We start from the raw sequence: 11601 nt of genomic DNA on the forward strand, positions 1-11601 counted from the left end.
GTGCGTACATACATACATACATTTGGTCAGCAAGAAAAATCATTACATGACGCAATAAGTATGTATTCCACGAATTAATTATATTATATTAAATAAAATTGAACACAATGGGCTGTAGTCTATACCATATCCTTAATAATTTTGTTATTGTGTATTTCAAAGAACGTAAATAAGAGTTGCTTGAGAGTGGGTATAAATATTTGTTGTTTTTCCAATTCCCTTAAAAATAAAAATAGTCTATTGTTTCACAAATAGCTCTTATTTGCAGTTCATTGCGGATAAAAACGTTTTTTTGATTATACAAATTTACAGCAACAGAAAATTTTATTAGATTTTATCTGAACATTAAAAAATATCAAAAATACTCGATATATCGATTTTTTTATGATAATTCTTAATATCATCGAGTGATATTTGTTAGACAGTAAATATCATCAATACGATATTTTTTCAAAATCCAACAACCCTAGTCTTGAAGTTGCGAATCGCAACTTGCGATTTTATTTAAAGGAATCGAAAATATCGATATTTTTAAGTAAACTTCTAAATATTAAAATTTTTTATAAAAATCGTACGATATTTTTCAAAATATTCAGTTAACCCTTTTGAAAAAATAGAACAAGTAAACATGCTCATCTAAAATAGCAGTATTTACTCAACACTATAAACACTACATAAATCCTTTATAGAAATTTAACACTTTTCAAATCATTCCTTTATTGACAATCTAGAACCACTTGAGAATTGCAATATGCAAATTAAAAAAATATTCTGTTTACATTTCATTTACGTATGTAAACAAACCTGTAATTATGCCACTGAAATTTGTCACTGGAGTACAAACGAACATACTTTTGAGATGATGATGCAAAGAACATAAAAGAAACTAATGATCATAAAATTGACTAAATTTATTTTTTTAGTCATACAAGTGCAAACCATGAACAATTGTATACAATTTACTATAAAGATAAAGGTTTACTGTTATCGATGTACCCCGAAAAAGCGCATACTCCTAATAATGCGTTAGTTCTTCTTTTGGATTATAACCTAACAAAATATGGTTATAAGGGGCCCATAAAAAAAGAAATGTGTTCCACATATATTCAATTAATATGACCGTTGCTTTTAATAAACAAGTAAGAAAGCTACAGTCGAGTGTACTCGACTGTGAGATACCCGCTACCCATTTTAAATAAAAGCAATATATTTTGCGGTATGATTCTCAAAATATACCAAAAATACTAAAATTATACCAAATGGTATATGTAGTATATCGGTGTAGTACCGCATTCAAAATATACCATAGACGGCCCATTATACCAGATTGTCAGCCAAAACAACTAAGACCCCTAGTAAGTAGGCGTTTTTGCCCATACAAAAGTATTTCTTTAATAACTTCCAAAATTTTTATCTGATCGCAACCAAATTCTCAGGAATCATAACTACTATAGTTATTATTGTATATACCGAAATTCAACTCTAGCTTTTAAATTACGCTTGTTATTCGATTTTTTTGATTTGCGGGGGCGGAAGGGGGCGTGGCAAAAATTTGAAACAAACTTGAGCTGCGTGCAAACATAACAAATGCTGTCGAAAATTATAGCTCTATCACTTATAGTCTCTGAGATCTAGGTGTTCATACGGACAGACACACAGACGGACATGGCTAGATCGTCTCGGCTGTTGACGCTGATCAAGAAAATATATACTTTATATGGTCGGAGATGCCTCCTTCTACCTGTTACTTACATTTCCTGTTGGCACAGAATTAGAACACCCTTCTACCTCTAGCCAGGCAAATAAAATTAATTTTAAGCCGATAGCAACAATTGTTTGTAGACAAGAAGTGGCACTGGCTATGTTTGTTGCTCAGCATGCTGCCACAAATCCGGTTGGTCACCTCAGCAAATTATGCAGTAGTCATTTTTGCGCCAAAGATTTTAGGCTGCATAGGATCAAGTGCACCAATATAATTAAAAACGTGTCAGCAGTCCACTTAAATGAGGACCTAAGAAACGCAAGGCCTTACAAATATCCTACTGGAAAAATTAAAAATCCTCCAACTTCCCATTGGCAATTTAATTGGAATTGGCACTGATAATGCTAATGCAATGGTGGGGAATAAGAAAAGTTTAATGTAGAATTGAAGAAGTGGGTGCAGTCATTAGTTTTGATTAAGTGTGTATGCCATTCCGTGCAATTGGTCGTAAATACTGCTTGTAAGCAGGCTTTGCCACAATCACTGGAATTCATAGTGAGTGAAACATACGCATGGTTCTGCAAAAGCTCTTGCAGGCAAATTGCTTACCGCAAGTTATATCAAGCCATAAATAAAGATGAGGTATAGTAAACGCTAAATCTTGAATATTATTATATTATTATTATTAATTACAGATTATCAAACAATGTCTTCGTTTTTTATACGACTTATATACTAAAATGTAAGATTTGTCTTTGTGTTTGTCGAAAAGTATATAGATAATATGTAATATAGTAAATCAATTTTCAGCTAATATATTTTTTTTTACAAATATTTCTTAAGGCTCCTCTTAAAATCCCAAGAGTTTCCGATACGAGGTGGCTGTCGATCGAGCATGCAGTTAAGCGAATTTTGAATCAGTGGATTGAGCTGAAGCTGCATTTTAATACCACTGCATTAACAGAAAAATGTCACAAAGCCTCAATTTTAAGCGATTTGTTTAACGACACCAACTATTTATATTTGGTATTCTTAAAACCAATTCTTGATGATATGCAGCGTATAAATAAGAATATTCAGTCGAAAAATTTCAATCAGACTAAATTGCTAGGAGACCTAACTAATACTTGGGATAAATATGCTGAAAGTCAAAATAATTCCTTCTGACGCCGACGTGAATATTTTTAATGACGAAATTGTACCAATCATGAAACGGGATCTGTACTTGGGTACGAGTTTGAGTCTCATTTAAAAACGATTAAACATAAAATTGATGACACGACAGAGAATATTATCCGCCAGCATTGTACTGACATTGCACTAGAGCTTATCATCCATGTAAAGCAAAGGTAAGATAATTTTTTATAGATAGTTTACTATTTAATCGATCAATTAATTTTAATTCTATTTACTTTACCTGACAACTTTGACGGTCGCAAATGTTTTGAGCGCAACAAAAATTTTAGAATTTTTTAAAATACCTAGCAATGGAACCGTGGCTGCTAAGATGGAACGTCGTCGTCAACGAAAGTAAATTAGCGCATATAATATTCGCCACCCGCCCTAAAAGCTGCCCAGAAGTCCAACTGAATGGTACTACACTGCCTGTAGTTAAAAAAGTCAAATATCTCGGCCTAGCACTTGACAGAAGACTAACCTGGGCCGATCACATCAAAAACAAAAGAAAACAGCTGAGTCTGAAACTTCGAAAAATGAAGTGGCTGCTGGGCTACAGATCCCAACTGAGCCTTAGAAACAAAGTCCTGCTGTACAAAGTAATACTAAAGCCTATATGGTTGTACGGGATTCAGCTTTGGGGCACAGCCTCAACATCGAAGTGCTGCAACGTTTCCAAAACATTACTCTGCGAAGACTAGCCAAAGGACCTTACTATGTAAGAAACCGGGTCATCCACAAGGACCTTGAGATTCCGAGTGTAACTAAAGAAGTTAAAAGGTACGCTTTGAAGTATCAGGAGAGTGTTAAATCAAGCGCCTTGTCCCACTGTAAGCCTGCTCAGCCTAACTGAGCAGTTACATTTACTCTCAATCTTGCGCTCTTTGCTACAGTTGTTACATTTTAGTTATAAGCTTTCGCTCAACTTTTGTTTTCCTTTAACTACTAATGTCGGAATAACCGGCAAACAATAAATTGTCGCTCTCTCCTTTCGCAATTAGCAAACGAATTAGACGTGTTTTAATTTGCCCATCAGCAGCCTTCAAAGTGCCTCATCTTTTTTGCTCCCAACAACAACAAATATATTTTCGATTTTCGTAATTTTACATGGCGCCCGAGCAGGGACTACAAAAAAGACTTTGTTGATTGTTAATTAAACATAAAGAAAATTCAATTATTGCAATTGATAAGTTTAATTAATTTCACACCTTGTTGGCAGCTGAGTGCATATAATTAAAAACACATTCGTTTGCGTTGTTTCGTTGCTGGCCTTTTGGATTTATGGATCAATCAGAAGTCAACAGCTCTTCTGATGAACAGGTAACAGTGTCAACAACTGGAAAACTTTGTTAATAACTTTGGACCTGGTGACATTCATTGTGATTGTTTCCCAGTTCAGACTGTTATATCTTGTATTAAACAAGAGTCCAGTTGCCTGACACTGATTATTGAATTGTAGTGAACAATTGATGCAACACACATAAGTGAAATAAATCCAAGTGCCGAAACATTCGAACCCCCCTCGCAACTTTATGATTATGCTTTCAGGTTCTTTATATTACATTGAATTACAATAATAGCACCCGCGCATAATTTCAGTTATTTTTCGCTCTCTTTATTTGGTAATCTTCGCTCTCGCTTGCATTATAAGTTTCGCTCTCGCTTTGTTCCATCATCTTCGCTCTCGCTTGCTTAATAAGTTTCGCTCTCGCTTTGGTCGATCATCTTCGCTCTCGTTCGAAGTTCGAACACAACGTTTTCGCTCTTGCTTTGCTTGTTCGGCGCCGCTCAAACTAACATTGAAGCTACGCTCACTGTTGAGTTTGACAGAAGAAACACTCTCTTGAGTTCTTGCGTTGGTGTTTCTCTTAATAGTAAAGTGTGTTTTCTCTTTGCTTAACTTGCACAACCCAGAAACATACACCAAGTCGCAATGTCGAAAGATAAAGGGAAGACTGAATTAAATCAAACCGTGATTGAAAATTGCCATAGTGCAAAATTAACGCTGTTATTTTCTAGATTGTCAAAGCTAGAAGAAAGCATTGAGAGGCTTAGATTAACAGTGTTAAATGAAACAGGTTCCATCAATAAAATTGAGATCCAATGTCGTTTGGATATATTAAATAAATACATTGCAGATGCCATGGAGTTGCAATCTGAAATTGATTGCATTGACCCGGATAATTCTAGCCGTGCTTCCTTAGAAGAATTGTGCATTAAGACAAGGTCGTTGTATCTGATTAGTTTAAAGGAGCCCGATTCGGACCGAGTTGCTCAGCCAGCATCGTATAGGTCGCACTTGCCCAAAATGAACTTACCAAAGTTCAATGGTAAGCACTCAGAATACAAGCAGTTCATAAGCCTTTTCGAAAGTCTTGTAGATTCTGATAGGTCGCTTTCAAACATTGAAAAGTTTAATCACTTGATCTCATGTCTGTCTGATGAGGCATTAGGAACAATAAAGGCGTTCCAAGTTTCCGGTGTAAATTACCCAAAGGCTTTAGAAAACTTGAGGCGTGTATACGACAACAAATGTCTTATATTCTTCGAAACGATCGCACAATTGTTTCATATCTCGCCAATGAATAAACCTTCGGCATCTGGGTTGAGGACCATTATAGATACGGTTTCGGCAATTTTTGAAAATTTGTTGTCACTAGGTGATGAACGAGATATCACCAACGCGATTCTCATACATATTGTATTGTCAAAGGTTGACCATACAACCAAATCAAAGTATGAAGAACAGCTCGACTATAACAGGCTTCCACAATGGTCTGATTGTGTCGATGTTTTGAATAGGCGCTATCAGCATATTTCAGCTGAGGAAAGCTCGAAATATAGAACGAGCCCTAAGCCAGAACCGAGTCCCAAACGGACTACCAAAGCGTCGTATTCAGCGTCTAAGTCCAGCAACCCTAGTTGTCAGTTCTGTAACGCGAATCATTTTATAAGCAGTTGCCAAGGCTTCAGTGCACTGCCGGTTACAGAACGATTCAGTTTCGCCAAGACCCAGAACCTTTGTTTAAACTGCTTGCAGTCTGGGCATAGAATATCCAGCTGCACATCTTCAAAATGCAGAGTGTGTTCTAAATCGCACAATACATTGCTGCATAGATTCGATGCGTCAGCTCAGCCTCAGACCACGAGTATGAGCCAGCATCAACATCAACAGCCTGGTAGCTCGAGCGGCCAAGCATCGTCACATCCAGCGCACGTAGCTAAGCCAACAGCAGAAATTGACCATGTCATTCTGGCTACCGCTGTTGTGAAAATTCGCGATAGATTCGGTCAATTCCAATTGGCCAGGGCTTTGTTGGACTCTGGGTCTCAGGTCAATTTCATGACTGAAGAATTTGCCCAAGCTCTAAGGTTGTCGCGAGCCAACAAGTGTCTGACAGTTACGGCCATAGGAACGTCAAATTTGGTAGCCCGACATGAAGTGTCAACAACGATATCATCTCGTGTTAACAAACATCAGTTTGACGCCGATTTCTGGGTGCTGAAATCAATTTCGAACCAGCAGCCAGACAGCTTTATTCCAGTCAAGCAATTACAAATACCGGCTAACGTGGAACTGGCTGATCCTTATTTCTACAAGCCGCAGAGAATCGACTTGCTATTAGGAGCCGATTCCTTTTTCGACCTTTTGTGCACAGGCCAAATTAAATTGAATGACAGTGGCCCTCTGTTACAAAAAACTCTGTTGGGGTGGATTGTGTCAGGGCGGTGCAAAGGTATTCCGAGTCAGAACCCATTATGTGGTGCAACGACGTACTCGTCGGAAGATATACAACTTGACTCGCTGGTAGAAAGGCTATGGGAGTTAGAGAAAGTTCCAGATTTATCGAACGTCGCTAAATACTCGTCAGAGCAAAGAGCCTGCGAACAGGACTTTATTGACCGAGTGACAACTCTATCGACAGGGCGATTAGAAGTTTGTCTTCCTTTTAAAACAGACCCAAAAATACTTGGTTCGTCCTTCGAAACGGCAAAACGTCGGTTTCTTTCACTTGAACGCAAGGTTTCCAGAAACGCAACATTAAAGGAAATGTATGTTAGTTTCATGAAAGAATATATAGAACTTGGTCATATGTCTCCCGTTGATTTTCCACCAGGACCACACTATTTTATACCACATCAGTGCGTCCTGAGGCCTGATAGTGCCACCACCAAACTTCGAGTTGTTTTCGATGCTTCGTGCAAAACGACTTCAAATTATTCATTGAATGATATTCTAATGGTGGGGCCAACTATACAGAGGGAACTCTTCTCGTCGCTAATTCGCTTTCGTCTTAGTCGGTTTGCCCTCACGGCAGATATTACTAAAATGTATAGACAAGTAAGCATGTCTCCAAAGGATCGGATGTTTCAACTTATTGTCTGGCGTGAAAATCCGTCAGAAAAGCTTCAAATTTACCAACTGAATACAGTTACTTATGGCACTGCGTCTGCTCCTTTTCTGGCCATACGAAGCCTTCACGAACTTGGTGTTCGCCATAAGGAAACACATCCTCTTGGAGCTAAGGTCATCTGCAATGACTTCTATGTCGATGACATGCTTACTGGAGCTGACGATGCTGACACGCTGAAGGAGATTTGTGTCCAAGTGTCAGATATCCTAAGCTCCGGTGGTCTTCAATTGGCCAAATGGTACTCCAACCACCCTACTTTAATCAATGGGAATGAAACTGATAAAGTTCTCAGTTTCAACGACACAGATTCGACCAAAACATTGGGCATGCGGTGGACGCCAAAATCTGATATATTTCGATATCATTTGGATTCCAGCTTCACCGATCTTAGCCCAACAAAACGCAACGTTTTGTCTGTGACAGCTCGTATGTTCGACCCACTTGGCTTGCTGAGCCCCATCAGTATTAAAGCCAGAATCTTACTGCAAGAGCTCTGGCAAAATCATCTAGCATGGGACGAAACTATCCCTATGCAGATGCATACGAGATGGGAGAGATTTAAAGAAAATCTACTAAACCTTGATAAAGTATCCATTCCACGATACACCAATTCCAGCAAAGCCAAGATCCAAATTCATGGATTTGCAGACGCTTCCAGCCACGCTTATGGCTGCTGTTTATATATACGAGCTAATCAGAATGGAAAAGTGAAATGTAAATTGCTTACATCAAAAGCAAAAGTGGCGCCTTTAAAAACCAAGTCGATCCCAAGACTTGAGTTGTGTGCAGCGTATTTACTGGCGCAATTGTGGTCGTACGTCAAGCCAATGCTTAGCAAATGCGGAATCGACAGTGTGCATTTTTGGACAGATTCAGAAATCACACTGTATTGGATTAGAATGTCGCCTTCTTCGCTAGCAACATTCGTAGCAAATCGTGTATCCAGTATACAAGACCTCACACAAGATGTTACATGGAGACATGTGCCTTCTGCGTCAAACCCTGCCGATATTTTTTCTCGTGGGTGTGACATCGATGAATTAGTCGACTCGATATGGTTAGAAGGCCCACCATTCTTAATGGAAGAGCAGTGTGAGTGGCCTAAGAATCCTCATTTTTCATTGTCAACCGATTTAAAAAACAGTGAAACAAAAAAATCAGCTCAGGTTTGTTTAACTACCAACCCTGATTTTCTGTCATCTATACTGGCTCGCTTCTCTTCATACAAAAGGTTAGTTCGAGTGATTGCCTATGTGTACAAATTCATTTGCTGGCCAAAAACTAAAAATTGTTCTTCAGCCCTTAGTAAACAGGAGTTGTATTTTGCCTCGTTAAAGTTATTTGAATTGGTTCAGCGGTCAGAATTCAACTTGGAATTTAAAAAACTAAAAGCAAATCAATTAGTTCAACCAAATGTTCAATCTCTCGCTCCATTTATTCAGAAAATCTCTGAGCCAGGAAAATCTCTTTCGTTGATCCGCGTAGGTGGCAGATTATTAAATGCACCGATTGACGACGATGCCAAGTTTCCAATCTTAATGTCAAAAAATTCGCCCTTGGTCAGACTGTATTTAAGAGACTTGCATCAGACCAACTGTCATGCTGGTGTTAAAACTATGATTTCGCTCTTAAGGCAAAGAATTTGGCTGATTAATGCTCGAAGAGAATGCACACAAATACATAGTTCGTGGTTGCATTCTTTGTTTTCGATACAAGCCAAAACTAATGGAACAAGTAATGGGGCAGTTACCAACTGATCGCTTGATTGCTTCACGTCCATTTCACATTTGTGGCGTTGATTTTTGCGGACCCATAAATGTCTCCTTGAGAATTCGGGGACGGCCTCCTTTAAAAATGTATATAGCAGTATTTGTGTGTTTTGCATCAAAGGCTGTTCATCTAGAACTGGTTGCTGACTTGTCCACTAATTGTTTTTTATTAACCCTAAAAAGCTTCATCGCAAGGCGTGGCGTTCCACTTCGGATGTATTCGGACAACGCCACCAACTTCGTCGGGACAAACAACGTACTCAAGGAGCTACAGATGGAGTTCACGAAGCAGCAGGAGAAACTGCAGTTGTTCGCGTCGGAGATGGGGATGGAATGGCACTTCATCCCTCCTCGAGCCCCACATTTCGGAGGGCTGTGGGAAGCCGCGGTGAAATCCGCAAAGCATCTCCTCGTCCGGCAAATGGCCAACGCGTCACTGACGGAAAGCGAGGTCAGAGCTCATCTGGCAGATGTCGAGGCCATCCTCAACTCGCGGCCTCTCACTCCACTCAGCTCCGATCCCAACGATGGCGAGGCTCTAACGCCGGGCCATCTTCTAATCGGGCAAGCCATACGTTCGCTGCCGCAAGGATCCGTGCCAGACAGGCCCAACAAAGAGCTGACGTATTTGCGACGGTGGCAAATGTTATCCACGCTCAGACAGCGGTTTTGGCTCGCGTGGTCGAAGGACTACATCCACAACCTCCAAATCCGCACCAAATGGAAGTCTCCACAGCCCGGCTTGGAGGTCGGATGCCTCGTCCTGGTTCACGAGGACAACACGCCACCTCAGCGGTGGATAACTGGAAGGGTCGCAGGCGTAACCCGAGGAACAGACGGCCAAATACGGGTGGCCGAAATTAGAACGGGCACTGGTACATTCAAGCGCCCAATCCATAAATTAGCACGGTTGCCAGTGATTTGAAATCCCACGTCGGGTATTCCAAGGTGGCCGGTGTTAAATCAAGCGCCTTGTCCCACTGTAAGCCTGCTCAGCCTAACTGAGCAGTTACATTTACTCTCAATCTTGCGCTCTTTGCTACAGTTGTTACATTTTAGTTATAAGCTTTCGCTCAACTTTTGTTTTCCTTTAACTACTAATGTCGGAATAACCGGCAAACAATAAATTGTCGCTCTCTCCTTTCGCAACTAGCAAACGAATTAGACGTGTTTTAATTTGCCCATCAGCAGCCTTCAAAGTGCCTCATCTTTTTTGCTCCCAACAACAACAAATATATTTTCGATTTTCGTAATTTTACAGAGAGATTGGATCAACACTGTAACCCGCTGGCCAATAGCCAACATCGCCGACGGCTGAAAAGGCACCACCCCCTTTGATCACCCCTTTAGGCCACCCAAAGTGTCGTAGTAAATTCAATTTTTTGTAAATAACCTCTACATGTTAAAAAATTAAAAGTTTTCTGTCATTCTCTTCGTCATAGAATTTACTTATTATATATAAAAAAAAACCTAACAATAGAATCGCGAAAATTGTATCGCGATACACCACAATACAATAATCATTAAACACATATGTACAGTGCTGCCAACTTTTGATCAACAAAAAAGCTGTTTTTGACGAAAATAATGGAGAAAAAAGCTTAAAAAAAAATCATCTGCAGATATTTTACAGGCACTTCATATTCGACGCAGCATTTTCCCATTATTCGTAATCCGTTTCTCTATATTAAAATATAAATAAATAGAGTATATCTTTTGCTTGAAATTAACGCTGTACCCTATGCTTAGAATGCATTCCTTAAATTAGATTTAATTAGGTTAACCTGGTCATAACCGCGTATGACCAGAGCAAACACAATATTTGGATGGCCACAGTTGGCAACTTAAATAAATTGCTGCGCAAATAAATCGCGGGGGAATAAATCGCCACGCGAAAAAATCACTGCGCGAAAAAATCGAGGGGCGAAAAAATCGCGGCGCGAAAAAATCGCGGCGCGAATAAATCGTGCGCGAAAAAAATCGCGGGGCGAATAAATCGCAGCGGAACCGCAGCGGCTCTATCTCCTATAGTCCCTGAAATCCAGTGTTTTAAACGGACGGACGGACTGGCGGACAGACAGACAGACGGACATGGCTAGATCGTCTCGGCTGTTGACGCTGATTAAGAATATATATACTTTATAGAGTCGGAGATGCCTCCGTCTACCTGTAACATACATTTCCTGCCGGCACAAAGTTATAATACCCTTCTACTCTTTGGGTAGCGGGTATAAAAAGCCAGAATTCTCGCTTTTCACAATTCCCGCAATTCACAAATTTTTTCCTCAGTTAGCCTTAAAAAAAGCCAGTTTTGACAGGAAAAAATCCAAATTAGCAGCACTGCATATGTACATATGTAAATTGTTTATAGATATTTACCACTTTTCAAACCATTCCTTCATTGGCAATCTAGAACCACTTGAGAATTGTAAAGTGCAAATTAATAAAATTTGCTGTTTACGCATTTCATTTATGTAAACAAACCTGCCATTATGCCACAGAAGTACAAAAGAACATTGCATACTTTTGAGTTGAGCAT

At 39.4% G+C, this 11601-nt stretch overlaps 1 protein-coding gene across 1 annotated transcript; it reads left to right on the forward strand.

Moving 5' to 3' along the window:
- Positions 1 to 3961: 3961 nt before the first annotated feature.
- Positions 3962 to 10320, forward strand: LOC117577317 (uncharacterized). The gene is made up of 2 exons (XM_034262282.2): positions 3962 to 4198; positions 9246 to 10320. The coding sequence occupies exons 1-2, from the start codon at positions 4191 to 4193 to the stop codon at positions 9985 to 9987; spliced, it is 750 nt and encodes a 249-aa protein (XP_034118173.1). The 5' UTR covers positions 3962 to 4190; the 3' UTR covers positions 9988 to 10320.
- Positions 10321 to 11601: the final 1281 nt, after the last annotated feature.

This window comes from Drosophila albomicans, unplaced genomic scaffold (assembly GCF_009650485.2).
Source record: "Drosophila albomicans strain 15112-1751.03 unplaced genomic scaffold, ASM965048v2 ctg42_pilon, whole genome shotgun sequence".
In the NCBI taxonomy this organism is placed as follows: domain Eukaryota; kingdom Metazoa; phylum Arthropoda; class Insecta; order Diptera; family Drosophilidae; genus Drosophila; species Drosophila albomicans.